The 16684-nt window shown below is 42.7% G+C and overlaps 1 protein-coding gene across 1 annotated transcript; it reads left to right on the top strand.

The window, feature by feature from the left end:
* The first annotated feature begins 1604 nt into the window (after window positions 1-1604).
* On the top strand, window positions 1605-16543 carry tdrd6b (tudor domain containing 6b). The gene is made up of 3 exons (XM_014211483.3): window positions 1605-1949; window positions 9781-15451; window positions 15802-16543. The coding sequence occupies exons 2-3, from the start codon at window positions 9814-9816 to the stop codon at window positions 15849-15851; spliced, it is 5688 nt and encodes a 1895-aa protein (XP_014066958.3). The 5' UTR covers window positions 1605-1949; window positions 9781-9813; the 3' UTR covers window positions 15852-16543.
* The last annotated feature ends 141 nt before the right edge of the window (window positions 16544-16684 follow it).

A 16684-nucleotide genomic window follows, 5' to 3' on the forward strand; every position in this document is an offset into this window, starting at 1 on the left:
GATCTGAGGACCCATGCCAAATCTTTTCTGTCTCCTGAGGGGGAATAGGTTTTTTCGTGCCCGCTTCCCGACTGTCTTGGTGTGCTTGGACCATGTTAGTTTGTTGGTGACGTGGACACCAAGGAACTTGAAGCTCTCAACCTGCTCCACTGGAGCCCCATCGATAACAATGGGGGCGTGTTCGGTCCTCTTTTTCCTGTAGTCCACAATCATCTCCTTTGTCTTGATCACATTGAGGTAGAGGTTGTTGTCCTGGCACCACACGGCCAGGTCTCTGACCTCCTCCCTATAGGCTGCCTCGTTGTTGTCGGTGATCAGGCCTACCACTGTTGTGTCATCGGCAAATTTAATGATGGTGTTGGAGTCGTGCCTGGCCGTGCAGTCATGAGTGAACAGGGAGTACAGGAGGGGGCTGAACACGCACCCCTGAGGGGCCCCTGTGTTGAGGATCAGCGTGGCAGATGTGTTGTTACCCACACTTACCACCTGGGGGCGGCCCATCATTCATATTGCACTGTACTGCCTTACCTATGTATTGTGAATCCATGAATTGGGGGTCTTCTCATCGACACCCACAGAACAAATCTGTTTAGAGTTTACATAAAATGTCATATATAGGGAGCTTGGCCCCAGCATTGCAGCTCTTATTGTGGGACATGACTACCACATTTTATTGATCCACAATTCATAGGTAAGGCTGTGCAGTGCAATATGAATGTCCAATATACATAGTAGTTTGACTGGTAAGCTCAATGTGGCTCACTTCACAGTGGTTTCAGAATCCCGCAATATTGAGCTACGATGCTCATATCTGTGTAAACTCTTCACAGTTGTGTTCTGTGGGTGTCACTGAGTAGACTGATACCCCATTTCATGAATCCACAATCCAAAGGTAAGGCTGTAGTGAAATAGAAGTATGCCACCAATGCAATTGTAAAGTCTAATACATCCACAGTGCGATCAACTGATTTTTGTTGAATTTATATAACATTCCAAACTTGTTTAACATTATCTAGTCCAAATATGGCAAGATTCCACTATTTGTATAAATGAAAATTAGGGAACTTTATTTTGAAGGCGAACCGCAAATTTCACTATTGTGGTTAATCCTTATTTTGGCTATTTTCACATAGGTAAGAGGACCGACCTATTTGTGTTGGTTTGTTGCGAGGAGCGCGCAACCGTCAGATTTGAGCTACATTCCGAGTCGCACCGTTAAAAAGTTCTACATGGTCTGATTAAGGTCTATTGACCGACATCTCAGCTACTATTAAAATAAATTAGAAGGAAGTGTGCCGAGTCTTTTTACAGTTTTTCCAGATTCTGCCTCATCGCTTAACAAAACATTGTTGTAAACATGCTCATGCACTTTAATGTATACATTTGCGGCTGTGGGTACAACAGATGACACGCACCCCATAGAGATAGAAGATTCTCGTGCCCAAAAGCCCATTTTAGTATGGGCAGTGTCCATTGAGGACTTTCACCATTTTGAAGTAGTCAACTGGGTGGGACTTCCTATGAGTTAAGGAAGGATCACATAATTATAGGTCATCATGAGGGAGGGATTAACCAATGAATTATACTCCTGAGCAAACATTCCATAACTGCAGGTGGCAGTAAATTGCCAACCTGTGCTTTATACCTGATTAAACACACTCTATGTGACAGTGTGGACATTTTCAGTTAGTTTGCCAACTCATAGAAGTAGTAAAAGCAGAAAACTGACTACTTCAATGGAGATGGCCTCAATGGCGCGGCCCATGCTCACAGACACATATACAATGATGCTATGGCTAAATCAGTATATGGCGCTCCCCCACCTCCACCCATAGACTGGCTCCAATAAACACTCATTATTTGGCGTCCATTGCATGTGGTGGTTGATTCCAATTGGATTGCGATGAGGAAATACAAAATGTTCACAAACACGAGTTACATCAAACTTGGTAAGGATTTATATTTGATTTCTAACTGCTTGATTAGAACTAATTCGACATATTGTTTTACATGTCAAATAGCAGAAGTTTTCATTCACCATGGAATGACAGAGTACTTCTCGCTGGGACATCCAGTTTGACCATCTAAAGCTGGTGACTAGTCCTGAATGTGGCGATGCTTTCCATTGTGTACAGCATATAGTCACGCATATTTACATAGACAATAAACCTAAACGTTCCTGATCTGTCACAAATGTTGAATATAATTATATTTTAACTTACTCAGCTAATTGACCATTTGACTGGGACCTCAATTATAACCGTTAAGTAAATTTCTGGATGCACAATATATGAAAAGTCTGCGCACGTACGAAAATGAGATTGTTCTGATTTATAACGGCGAAAATGCATATCTATGGTGTGCGCCAAATTGTACAGTCTTAAAATTGTGTGAACGAGCTTTAAAACTCCGCATGGAAAACGTCATCCATTCTCTTTTCAGGGTCACGTTCCCATCCAACCATTCCATGAGGTTTAATTACGTGACGCATGAAAAAAAGTCACGACTGGACTGATGGAAACATGAAATGCCGGTACAACGTTATAAAGGCCGACAGACAATGTGTTCGTTCGACATGGTGGGCTCTTTTTGTGTCATTAAAATTAATTATGCAATAAATGGTGGTGGAAACGCCTTTATGCGCAAATATTGATATAATAACCATCATGTCTAAGTAAACATGGAGTCATTGTGTGGTCCTCCCACAACGACTCGGGAAAGCATGAAGTTTATTATGTGGTGTTGGAGGGCCAGTAGGAGGCACCCTTTCCTCTGGTCTAAAAAAGATATCCCAATGCCCCATGGCAGTGATTGGGGACATTGCCCTGTGTAGGGTGCCATCTTTCGGATGGGACATTAAACGGATGTACTGACTCTGTGGTCACTAAAGATCCCATGGCACTTATCGTAAGAGTAGGGGTGTTAACCCGGGTGTCCTGGCTAAATTCCCAATCTGGCCCTCATACCATCAGTCACCTAATCATCCCCAGTTTACAATTGGCTCATTCATCCCCCTCCTCTCCCCTGAAACTATTCCCCAGGTCGTTGCTGTAAATTACTGTTCTCAGTCAACTTACCTGGTAAAATAAAAAACATACAAATTCTGCTACAGATAAAATAATTATGAACTTGGTGGTGAATGTGCAAGGTGATGAGCTTGATGTTGCTTTCCAATAATATATTTCTGGTGACGTGATGATCGATGCTTGGCTGCCATTTGACAAATACAAATAATATGCCTCTTATCCATAATAATATCAATGTAGTCTACCCGCGCTGTATCTGCGATCTGTTGGCTAGAGCGCATGCGCCAACACCAGAGTGGGCACATTCGCTACATAACTCAGTAGAGTTGAAAATGCAATGAACCCCATTTAACTTGTATTTTTCATTTGGTACGTGGGAATTTAACGGGAATGAATGTGCACTATGTCATCACGCACAGCTTTTTATCCGCAACAAGTCAGTTTGATGGCAACACATCTCTGGTTGGATAATGCGCATATTGATTTATGCAGATTTTAGAATATTCACATGAAAATCTGTTGCAAATTGGATGGAAACCTAGCTAATAACCAATGGCGTGTATTCATGGAAGCCAGGTATCCCCAAATATTTGACCCCCCCCCAAAAATGATATATACATATATATACATACTGCTCAAAACAATAAAGGGAACACTAAAATAACACATCCTAGATCTGAATGAATGAAATAATCTTATTAAATACTTTTTTCTTTACATAGTTGAATGTGCTGACAACAATCACACAAATAATCAATGGAAATCCAATTTATCAACCCATGGAGGTCTGGAGTTGGAGTCACACTCAAAATTAAAGTGGAAACCCACACTACAGGCTGATCCAACTTTGATGTAATGTCCTTAAAACAAGTCAAAATGAGGCTCAGTAGTGTGTGTGGCCTCCACGTGTCTGTATGACCTCCCTACAACGCCTGGGCATGCTCCTGATGAGGTGGCGGATGGTCTCCTGAGGGATCTCCTCCCAGACCTGGACTAAAGCATCCGCCAACTCCTGGACAGTCTGTGGTGCAACGTGGCGTTGGTGGATGGAGCGAGACAAGATGTCCCAGATGTGTTCAATTGGATTCAGGTCTGGGGAACGGGCGGGCCAGTCCATAGCATCAATGCCTTCCTCTTGCAGGAACTGCTGACACACTCCAGCCACATGAGGTCTAGCATTGTCTTACATTAGGAGGAACCCAGGGCCAACCGCACCAGCATATGGTCTCACAAGGGGTCTGAGGATCTCATCTCGGTACCTAATGGCAGTCAGGCTACCTCTGGCGAGCACATGGAGGGCTGTGCGGCCCCCCAAAGAAATGCCACCCCACAACATGACTGACCCACTGCCAAACCGGTCATGCTGGAGGATGTTGCAGGCAGCAGAACGTTCTCCACGGCATCTCCAGACTCTGTCACATGTGCTCAGTGTGAACCTGCTTTCATCTGTGAACAGCACAGGGCGCCAGTGGTGAATTTGCCAATCTTGGTGTTCTCTGGCAAATGCCAAAGGTCATGCAAGATGTTGGGCTGTAAGCACAACCCCCACCTGTGGACGTCGGGCCCTCATACCACCCTCATGGAGTCTGTTTCTGACCGTTTGAGCAGACACATGCACATTTGTGGCCTGCTGGAGGTCATTTTGCAGGGCTTTGGCAGTGCTCCTCCTGCTCCTCCTTGCACAAAGGCGGAGGTAGCGGTCCTGCTGCTGGGTTGTTGCCCTCTTACGACCTCCTCTACGTCTCCTGATGTACTGGCCTGTCTCCTGGTAGCGCCTCCATGCTCTGGACACTACGCTGACAGACACAGCAAACCTTCTTGCCACAGCTCGCATTGATGTGCCATCCTGGATGAGCTGCACTACCTGAGCCACTTGTGTGGGTTGTAGACTCCGTCTCATGCTACCACTAGAGTGAAAGCACCGCCAGCATTCAAAAGTGACCAAAACATCAGCCAGGAAGCATAGGAACTGAGAAGTGGTCTGTGGTCCCCACCTGCAGAACCAGTCCTTTATTGGAGGTGTCTTGCAAATTGCATATAATTTGCACCAGTTAGCTATTCCATTTGCACAACAGCATGTGAAATGTATTGTCAATCAGTGTTGCTTCCTAAGTGGACAGTTTGATTTCACAGAAGTGTGATTGACTTGGAGTTACATTGTGTTGTTAAAGTGTTCCCTTTATTTTTTTGAGCAGGTGTATATATATATATATTACAGTTGAAGTCAGAAGTTTACATACACTTAGGTTGGAGTCAAAACTATAGTTTTGGCAACTCGGTTAGGAAGTCTACTTTGTGTATGACACAAGTAATTTTTCCAACAATTGTTTACAGACAGATTATTTCACTTATAATTCACTGTATCACAATTCCAGTGGGTCAGAAATTTACATACACTAAGTTGACTGTGCCTTTAAACAGCTTGGAAAATTCCAGAAAATGATGTCATGGCTTTAGAAGCTTCTGATAGGCTAATTGACATCACTTGAGTCAATTGGAGGTGTACCTGTGGATGTATTTCAAGGCCTACCTTCAAACGGAGTGCCTCTTTGCTTGATATCATGGGAAAATCAAAAGAAATCAACCAAGACCTCAGAAAAAAATGGTAGACCTCCACAAGTCTGGTTCATCCTTGGGAGCAATTTCCAAACGCCTGAAGGTGCCACGTTCATCTGTACAAACAATAGTACGCAAGTATAAACACCATGGGACCATGCAGCTGTCATACCGCTGAGGAAGGAGACGCGTTCTGTCTCCTAGAGATGAACATACTTTGGTGCGAAAAGTGCAAATCAATCCCAGAACAACAGCAAAGGACCTTGTGAAGATGCTGGAGGAAACGGGTACAAAAGTATCTATATCCACAGTAAAACGAGTCCTATATCGGCATGACCTGAAAGGCTGCTCAGCAAGGAAGAAGCCACTGCTACAAAACCGTCATAAAAAAGCCAGACTACGGTTTGCCACTGCACATGGGGACAAAGATCGGGGGAGGCTTGCAAGCCGAAGAACACCATCCCAACTGTGAAGCACGGGTGTGGCAGCATCATGTTGTGGGGGTGCTTTGCTGCAGGAGGGACTGGTGCACTTCACAAAATAGATGGCATCATGAGAAAGGAAAATTATGTGGATATATTGAAGCAACATCTCAAGACATTAAGTTAAAGCTTGGTCGCAAATGGGTCTTCAAAATGGACAATGACCCAAAGCAAACTTCCAAAGTTGTGGCAAAATGGCTTAAGGACCACAAAGTCAAGGTATTGGAGTGGCCATCACAAAGCCCTGATCTCAATCCTATAGAAAATGTGTTGGCAGAACTGAAAAAGCGTGTGCAAGCAAGGAGGCCTACAAACCTGACTCAACTACTCCAGCTCTGACGGGGGGATTGGGCCAAAATTCACCCAACTTATTGTGGGAAGGTTGTGGAAGGCTACCTGAAACATTTTATCCAAGTTAAACAATTTAAAAAGGCAATGCTATCAAACACTCAATTAGTATATGTGAACTTCTGACCCACTGGGAATGTGATGAAAGAAATAAAAGATGAAATAAATCATTCTCTCTACTATTATTCTGACATTTCACATTCTTAAAATATAGTGGTGATCCTAACTGACCTACTAGGATTAAATGTCAGGAATGGTGAAAAACTGAGTTTAAATGTATTTGGCTAAGGTGTATGTTAACTTCCGACTTCAACTCGTGTGTGTGTGTGTGTGTGTGGTGTGTGTGTGTGTGTGTGTGTGTGTGTGTGTGTGTATATTACGCTACCGTTCAACATTTTGGGGTCATTTAGAAATGTCCTTGTTTTTGAAAGGAAAAACCATATTTTTTTGTCAATTAAAATAACATCAAATATATCAGAAATACAGTGTAGACATTGTTAATGTCGTAAATGACTACAGTAGCTGGAAACAGCTGATTTTTTTTTTTTAAATGGAATATCTACATAGGCGTACAGAGGCCCATTATCAGCAACCATCACTCCTGTGTTCCAATGGCACATTGTGTTAGCTAATCCAAGTTTATAATTTTAAAAGGCTAATTGCTCATTAGAAAACCCTTTTACAATTATGTTAGCGCAGCTGAAAACTGTTGTTCTGATTAAAGAAGCAATAAAACTGGCCTTCTTTAGACTAGTTGAGTATCTGGAGCATCAACATTTGTGGGTTTGATTACAGGCTTAAAATGGCCAGAAACAAAGACCTTTCTTCTGAAATTTGTCAGTCTATTCTTGTTAGAGAAATGAAGGCTATTTCATGTGAGAAATTGCCAAGAAACTGAAGCTCTGGTACAACGCTGTGTACTACTCCCTTCACAGAACAGCGCAAACTGGCCCTAACCAGAATAGAAAGAGGCGTGGGAGGCCCTGGTGCACAACTGAGCAAGAGGACAAGTACATTACTGTCTAGTTTGAGAAACAGATGCCTCACAAGTCCTCAACTGGCAGCTTCATTAAATACTATCCGCAAAACACAAGTCTCACAACACCAGTCTCAACGTAAACAGTGAAGAGGCGACTCCAGCATGCTGGCCTTCTAGGCAGAGTTACTCTGTCCAGTGTCTGTGTTCTTTTGCCCATCTTAATCTTTTATTTTTATTGGCCAGTCTGAGATGGGGCTTTTTCTTTGCAACTCTGCCTAGAAGGCCAGCATGCCCGAGTTGCCTCTTCACTGTTGATGTTGAGACTGGTGTTTTGCGGGAACTATTTAATGAAGCTCCCAGTTGAGGACTTGTGAGGCGTCTGCTCTAGGAAGAGTCTTGGTGGTTCCAAACTTCTTCCATTTTAAGAATGATGGAGGCCACTATGTTCTTGGAGACCTTCAATACTGCAGAAATGTTTTGGTACCCTTTCCCAGATCTGTGCCTCGGCACAATCCTGTCTCGGAGCACTAAGGACAATTCCTTCGACATGGCTTGGTTTTCGTTCTGACATGCACTGTCAAATGTGTGACCTTATATAGACAGGTGTGTGCCTTTCCAAATCATTCCAATCAATTTAATTTACCACAGGTGGACTTCAATCAAGTTGTAGAAACATCTCAAGGATGATCAATGGAAACGGGATGCACCTTTGCAATGAGACTCGAAATTGAGCTAAGGGTCTGAATACTTATGTAAATAACACATTTACATTTTTATTTTTTATTATACATTTCAGAAAATGTCTACAAACCTGTTTTCACTTTGTCATTATAGGGTATTGTGTGTAGATTGATGAGGAAAATGTTTTATTAAATCTATTTTAGAATAAGGCTGTAACGTAACCAAGTGGAAAAAGTCAAGGGGTCTGAATACTTTCCGAAGGCGCTGTATGCAGTGTTTATAAAGGAGGCCCCTGGTCCTTCAGGTGGTCGACATTTGAGACAATATCCACAGGAAAGTATTATTAAACCAACTTCAAAACGCGGGTCTCTGTGTGTGTGGCAATCATTTACATTTATACATTCACGTCATTTAGCAGACTTGCTTATCCAGAGCGACTTACAGGAACAGTTAGGGTTGAGTGCCTTGCTCAAAGGCACATTAACAGATATTTTAACCTCGTAAGGTCGGTGGTTCAAACCAGCGACCTTTCATTTATTGTCCCAACGCTCTTAACCGCTAGGCTACCTGCATCATGTGCACAAGAAGGAAGTACATGCAAGCATATTAACCGAAGTCTTGCAGGTGTTTAGGGTTTGTGCCAGGTGATAGAAATTTCAACGGCAGTACCGGCGCTCTAAAAAGTGAAATAATACTCTCTTGTGGATAGACTGAGTTCAAATGTAATTTTATTCAACATTCAAATTTATTTATAAAGCCCTTCTTACATCAGCTGATATCTCAAAGTGCTGTACAGAAACCCAGCCTAAAACCCCAAACAGCAAGCAATGCAGGTGTAGAACCACGGTGGCGAGGAAAAACTCCATAGAAAGGCCAGAACCTAGGAAGAAACGTAGAGAGGAACCAGGCTATGAGGGGTGGCCAGTCCTCTTCTGGCTGTGCCAGAACAACATTCTGGCTTGTAAGTCAACTTTCCAAGTTTTTGCACTGCATTGTTTCAGAATGTGTACCAATAATTGGTATCACAGTGTGATTTATTAGGCAAGTTGGTCACCTGCTTGACCAGCTGTAGCTGGTTGGTTAGTTAGACCATCTACCAGCTCTAGCTGGTTTGACAAACACAATTCACAATAGTAAACTGTAGCACATAGTTATAGCAAAGTTTGAATAACTGACGACTAAAAGAGTGCCTTCGATTAACTATTTATTTGCATCTTTTTTAAGTGGCCACCTATCACATTGGGTTGCGCATAAATGTTTTTCTTCTCATGATCAAGGTAGCCAACTATGCATAAGCATTGATTTGTTCCTAATGTAGTTTTGAACAAAAACAGTCCCATATGCAAGATGCATATATTTGTCATATATCATCAAAGAAATGACAAATATATATCATATGGATGACCATATATTTAAAAAGTATGTCCATTGCAAAAGTTGAACGCACTGACTAAGTCGCTCTGTCTTGAGTGTCTGCTTAATGTAATTGTAACAGGGGTAGCCTAACACAGGAGGCTGCTGAGGGGAGAACAGCTTGTAACAATGGCGGAATGGAGCGAATGGCATCAAACACCTGGAAACCATGTGTTTGATACTATTCCGCTCCAGTCATTACCACGAGCCGGTTCTCCGCAATTAAGGTGCCACCAACTTCCTGTGTAGCCTACCATCCACATATCTAATTATTTTCTTTTTTTTATATTCCCAGGTTAATTGTGACCTGTCCTGAATTCTACTCAAAATGTGTTCCATTCCTGGATTGCCAATGCCAGGATACCAAGTCACAGTTCTCATTACAAGGGTAAACCTAAATCCTGTCTGTTCTCTAGTGGAATTGTGGGGAAACTTTAATCAAGAAAGGCAACATGCTTACCAGCAAATGAGAAGGGGAGTTCAGATTCCCAGACAGAGGTTTTGTGAATCAGAAGGAAACCCTGGAGACTTGTGTCTAGCTCATCTGAATGTAACCTGGCACAGGGCTAGGATAATATCAAGACATGGGCATCATTACAATGTGTTTCTCATTGATGAAGGGAGAGCTCATGTTGCTACAAACAACACCTTAGCATGGGGTCAGAATGACTGTTTTCTTTTACCTCCAGAAGTGGAGTTCTGTGTTCTTGCCAATGTATCCCCCTTATCCCATGAAAACAAATGGACTCCAACAGCCTCAGATTTTTTGGAGTCTCTTTGCGGCAAAACAGTCAATGGAATGGTTCAGGATGTATTGATGCCAGACAGAACAGTCCTCCTTTATATTCCGATCATTAACAAACATATGTATGAAGTCGGCTTTGCCAGAAAGCTCCCCAGTGACAAGTTCAAACAACTTGTTCTATCGTCTCTGAACTTGCCAAAGAGTCAGGTCTCCTCCACAGAGACATTGCCACCTACAGTGTCACACAAACAGACTGATGCTGGGAGAGAACTTGAGAAGTTTCAACAATACTTCTATCCAGAACTGCTAACAGACTTCATTGAAACTGTGGAAGTCACAGAGGTGATAAACCCACAGCGTATCTTCTGCAAACTCTCAATTTTCTCTCAGGAGCTGGAGAAACTCTCTGAGCAGATTCATGAATACTATGAGGGAAGATCTACTTTTTGCAAGGCAAGACAGACGGCCTCAGGCGCTCCATGTGCAGCAAGAGGGGGCAATGGCAAGTGGTATCGATCTCTGCTACAGCAGGACATTGGATCAGAGAGTGCTGTGGAAGTACTACATGTTGATAATGGGAAGACAGACTTTGTCCATGTGGGTGACATCAGACCACTGGCTGCCAAGTTCTTCAGAATGCCAGTTGTAACTTATGTTTGCTCCCTCCACGGTATTGAGGATAGAGGCATTGGATGGACAGTGGATGAAATCAAGTATCTGAAATCTGTGCTGCTGCACAAGACCGTCATTGCAAAATTTGAATACCACAACTTGTCAGAAGGCATCAACTGTGTGACACTCTATGGAGACGACAATGTAAACATCAACAAACTTTTTGGAGTGAAAGAGAGATGTCTTCTGGAGTCAGAGAGGCCTCCACCACGAGTCACAGAGGAAAGCTTTGCCATAGACATACAAAACAGTGTGCATCCCCTTACCACTCCACACTTTCCGTCAGCAACAGAGACTGTCCTCAATGAACATTGGTTCCAAGTAGGAAGCACCTTGGAAGTCAAAGTATCTTGCATTGAAAGTCCGGCAAAATTCTGGTGCCAGATGGTACAGGAGAGTACAAGTCTTCAGATCCTTATGCAAGAAATGCAGTATCATTATACCTCCAGTCCTCCACAGCAAATTGATGGAGACATTTGTGTTGCTCTGGATCATGACAATGGTATGTGGTACAGAGCACGGATTGTTGAGAATGATCGGTCTCCCCATGTAGATGTGCGGTACATAGATTATGGACAAACCAGGCATGTCTCTCTGCAAGACTTGCGCCCCCTGGACCCAGTGTTTCGAAGACTGAAGACCCAGGCCTTTCAGTGTTTCCTGCAGAATCTGAACACTCCTACAAGTCCTGTTCCAGCAGATTGGAGTGATGCTGCCTCATCGGAGTTCCAGAAGTTTGTAGATTCCACTGCTGACTCCAATGTAGGATTGAAATGCACCATACATGCAGTCATGCGTGACACCCAAGGCTTGGTGGTTAATATGGTAGATATTGAAACACCAGTTCAAAGCGCATGCAAACTTCTGGTTCAGAAAGGAGGTAAGGCCCCTGCTCCTCTAAAATCTCCTCCACTTTCTTCTGCCCCCCCCGACACAGAAAACTTCTCATTAAACAACATTGAAGTTGGAGGGAAAGAGAAGGTGTGGATAACTAGTGCAAAAAGTGTTGCTCACTTCTATGGCCAGCTTGAAAGAAATTCTCATGTGATTGACAAATTGACAAAAGATCTTCAACATTTTTGCCACCAGCCACTGCAGAGCACAAACTGTCCTCAATCACTAGAAACTGTTTGTTTTGCTAAATATACTGATAGCCAGTGGTACAGAGGACAGATTAAAGCAACACATCCAACCCTTCAGGTTCACTTTGTGGATTATGGTGACACAGTCACATTGAGTCAATCAGACATCCTTCCCTGTCCTGTAGAAGCCGGCTCGCTCATGTCAGTTCCTGTGCAAGCTGTTCCGTTTGGGCTCTTCGGTGTTCCAGAAGATGTATCCCAAGAGGTCAACCGCTGGTTTGAAAAGCATGCCACAGACCTGAGATTTACCATCACAGTGGTGGCTAAAGACTCTGGTGGAAAGCTTTTAGTTGAACTGTATGACGGAACAACACATATAAATGAGATGGTCAGAGAGAAGCTAAAAGAGGCGAGACCAGGAAAAGAAATAATTTTAGTCCAATCGCTTTCTCTGAGCTCTAAACTATCAACTACTTCAAGACGCACAGATCAATTTCAGACCAAATTTAATTTGCCAGAACGTGTGCAAATGCCAACATCTCAGGATTGGGCTGCGAGGGGAACAGTAATAAAGCACAGTAGCACTGCAATGTGTTTCGCATCCCCGCAAAGAAAAGTTGGACAGTCTACTCCTCAGCAGTCACTGTTGGACAAACCTGAAAATAAGCCAATGGTTGAACATGATGGACAGATGTGTCGTTTCTCCAAACTCACAGACCTTCCCTCAAGACCCTTGAAACCAGGGTTGGTAACAGAGGTGTATGTTTCGCACTGTAACAGCCACTCTAGTTTCTTTATTCAGTTGACAAAGGATGAAGATGATATATTCTCTCTTGTGGAGAAACTAAATGGCTCACAGTCGTCTTGTGATGCCCCACCAGTTGACTTGAACAAACTGCAGCTCGGTGACTTGGTGAATGCGGAGTATCCCGAAGACAGCTCATGGTATCGTGCAGTTGTTAGGTGCAAACCTGGGAATGGAACCGTTCATGTTGAATTCATAGACTTTGGAAATGAAGCAACTATTCCATCCCTGAAAGTGAAACAACTCGACAAGCAGTTCATAGAATATCCCAGGTTCAGTATTCACTGTGTACTTAGTAGAATAACTAATGCTAACAACAAAGAGACATGGGAGGAAGATGTCACATCGATGATCAAAAAGGCTACAACAACAGAAAACGCTGAGAAGAAACTGGCATGCACATTTATGAAGGAGACCGGATCAGTTTGGGAGGTCAGTCTAGAAGATCAAGGTATTGTGTTGGCACATTCCTTAGTTGAAGCTAGTCAAACAGGCAGAGCAGATGTATCAGAACTGTCTTGTTCAGGTGAAAACACGATTCCCCTGCTGTACAAGAAGCCAAGCGTTTCCCAAAACCAGGCTTTGGATGTCTATGCGTCCTCTATAGTTGAACCTAACTACTTCTGGTGTCAACATGCAAACTCTGAGGAGCTATACAGGATCTCAAGAATTGTTCAAGAGTTTGTAAACTCTGCCCTGCAGGACCCTGTCCTAATGGATACCCTGAACCCCAGAAGTCCTTGTCTGGCTTTCTTTGCTGAAGACAACCAATGGTATCGAGCTCAGATCATTCACAAAACTAATGATCGTTTCACTGTTCTTTTTGTGGACTATGGAAATGAGTCCGAAGTTGATCTCAAGGCAATAAGGTCAATTCCACCTCCGCTACTAGAGAGCGCCCCTCAGGCCTTCCTGTGTTCTCTGGCTGGAGTTGAGCACCCAGAAGGCGCCTGGGATAACAACACTGTTGATGGGTTTTACCAGCTTATCGTTGACAAACCACTCAAAGTTACAGTTCAGAAAATGTATAATAACCTGGAAAGTCTCCCCCCACAATACCATGTCAAAGTGGAGTGTGAGGAGCATGTTATCAACGACTTGATGAGAAGTTACTTGCATTGCTCTGATTTGCACGTCCACAGCAAAACAGAGTGTGCTGATGAGTTCTTCTCCTCTGACGTGACCATTTCAAATGAAACCTTGAACCGGTCTGAGTATAAACGTCTTACACAAGAAATGACTCCCAAATTGAATTCCACTGAGGTTCCAGTGATGGACAGATCACCAAGCACCACGCAATGTTCAGGAGACACTCTGGCAGTCAGGACAATCTCTTATAATGGTCTTGCAGGAGTCTCCTCAAGTGGATCCAATGTACCTTCCAAGAGTGTCCCCAAACTTGAAAATCTTCCAAAACGATCAATAAAACCAGGTTGGGGAGCAGATGTCTATGTTTCACAATGCAACAGTCCATCAAGTTTCTTTGTTCAATTAGTAGAGGATGAAAGGTATCTGTTCTCTCTTGTGGAAAGACTCAATTCTGACCAATCAGATGGTGTTGCACGCAAGAACGTTGCCAATCCGCAGCCAGGGGATCTGGTGAATTCTGAGTTTCCAGATGACTGTTCCTGGTATCGTGCAGTCATTCTAGAAACAAATGGAGAAGACAAAATTCATGTGCAATACATAGACTTTGGTAATGAAGCATCCGTTTCACCCCTCAAGGTTTGCAGGCTGGACACCCAGTTCCTGGAGCACCCAAGATTTAGCATCCATTGTTCTTTAAGTGGACTTGCGGACACTAAATACAAAGGATTGGAGCAGGAAATTAGTTGCCAGTTCCAAAAAGTTGCAGGTGCGGACAGTGCAAGGAAATGGGAATGTAAGTTCATCAAAGACACTGGATCCACTTGGGAGGTCTGTCTGGACCAGAACGTCATACTAGCAGATTCACTAAATATGTGTTGTTCAGCTGGAGACTCTACTCACCTTGACCGACAAAGCCCAAGTTCTGGATCTTTGCCATCCCAGATAGAGAGGAGTGACAGAGAGCATAATACACTGCTGCAATTCTGGAAACTGGATATATTCCTGGGACAGACTTTGGATGTGTACGCCTCTTCCATAGCGGGCCCTGATTATTTCTGGTGCCAGTATGCAAACTCCGAGGAGCTTGCTGAAATCTCAAAAGTTTGCCAGCTCATTGGAAACTCTGAGCATAAGGACACAGTCCTCATGTCTACCCTGAGCCCTGGAAGTCTTTGTCTGGCTCTCTTTGCCGAAGACGAGCAATGGTATCGAGCTCAGATTGTTAGCAAAATTGATGTTATCTCTGTTGTCTTTGTGGATTATGGAAATGAGTCAGAAACTGATTTGAAGTCTTTGAAGTCTGTTCCACCTCAGCTACTAGAACACCCTCCTCAGGCCTTTCTGTGTTCCCTGGCTGAATTTGAGAACTCAGAAGGCAGCTGGGATGACAATGCCCTTGATGGGTTCTATGAGCTCCTTGCTGATAAGCCGCTGAAAGTGACAGTTCAGAAAATGGATAATAATAACAAGCTCCACATTCCTCAATACCAAGTGAAAGTAGAGTGTGAGGAGCTGATTGTGAATGACTTCATGAAGACTTGCTGGAGAAGCTCCCCCACCGAGTCTCAATCAGGTTTGTAAATGTTCTCAACTTTTTATTGAGAGTTGTACAGTGATCCACTTCTGAATAAATGGTACGTAGTATTTCACTGATGTTAATTTTAACTCTTTGCTTTTTGTTCTGTTGAAGGTTACCTGTGCTTCAGATTAAGTTTTTAAACTTTTGAATTCTAATATTGTTTAGTAATACTACTATACATTTCAAATGTTCAACTTTATTATCCCATTGGGAAATTTAGTTTGCAAATAACAAATATTGCCCCACATGTAAAGCCAAAATCAATCAATCTCAAGTCAATCATCAGTATACATTATATGCATGTACATTATAAATAATTAATGTAAATTCATGTTTCTTTTCAGAAGAAGCGGCAAATCATTGTAGCTGGCAACTGGAAGAAACTGATGATTGAATCTGGTTTGGTCAGATTTTAGTTTTTGCATCAAGACTTTAGTAGTGATGAAGTTGTTGGATCCTCAAGATTGTATATGTTAGCACATTGTAGACATTAATGGCTGCAAACAAATCTACAGGGGCGGCAGGTAGCCTAGCGGTTAAGAGCGTTTGATCAGTATACCCGAAAAGTCACTAGTTCGATTCCCCGAGCGAACTAGGTGATATCTGTCGACATGCCCTTGAGCAAGGCACTTTACCCTAATTGCTCCTGTAAGTCGCTCTGGACGAGCGTCTACTAAAATGTAACAAAATGTACTATTAAATATGACTATTTTCAGATTCAAAATACCATAGCTGTAATGTTTTTGTAACTATTTGAATATGTTATGTGGTGAATGATCTTGATTGCATGATCTTGTTTTATTTGTGGTGTCTGGGATTTCCACTTGTTGATTCTCCTCCAAAAGTTTGCATTTAGAGTTTTCCTATGCCAGTGATCTGTGTTAACTTTGTCCATGTGACTGACTAGTTTTCAATATAACTGCTACTAAACTTAATGCACTTGGAAACAACAGGTTTTGAAAAGCTTGTAGATGGGAATTTCAAAGAATGTTTCAATGACAGTGTTAGTATCTGTCTTAGAATGTCATGACATTGTACCTTGTTTGGAATTGAAAGCAATAAAATGGGACTTAATGCATTATCAAAGATATTGTTTGTAGTTTTATACTCAAGTTCAAATAGCCTACTTTTTGTCAGTTTGTTGCCATAATTGTCAAACATTTTTGTATAGTAGTCATGTATGAATTTGTTTTCCCTTTCATGATTAGAAGGATCAATTAACCCAAG

The sequence above is a fragment of the Salmo salar genome, chromosome 09, assembly GCF_965601325.2.
Source record: "Salmo salar chromosome 09, fSalSal1, whole genome shotgun sequence".
In the NCBI taxonomy this organism is placed as follows: Eukaryota; Metazoa; Chordata; class Actinopteri; order Salmoniformes; family Salmonidae; genus Salmo; species Salmo salar.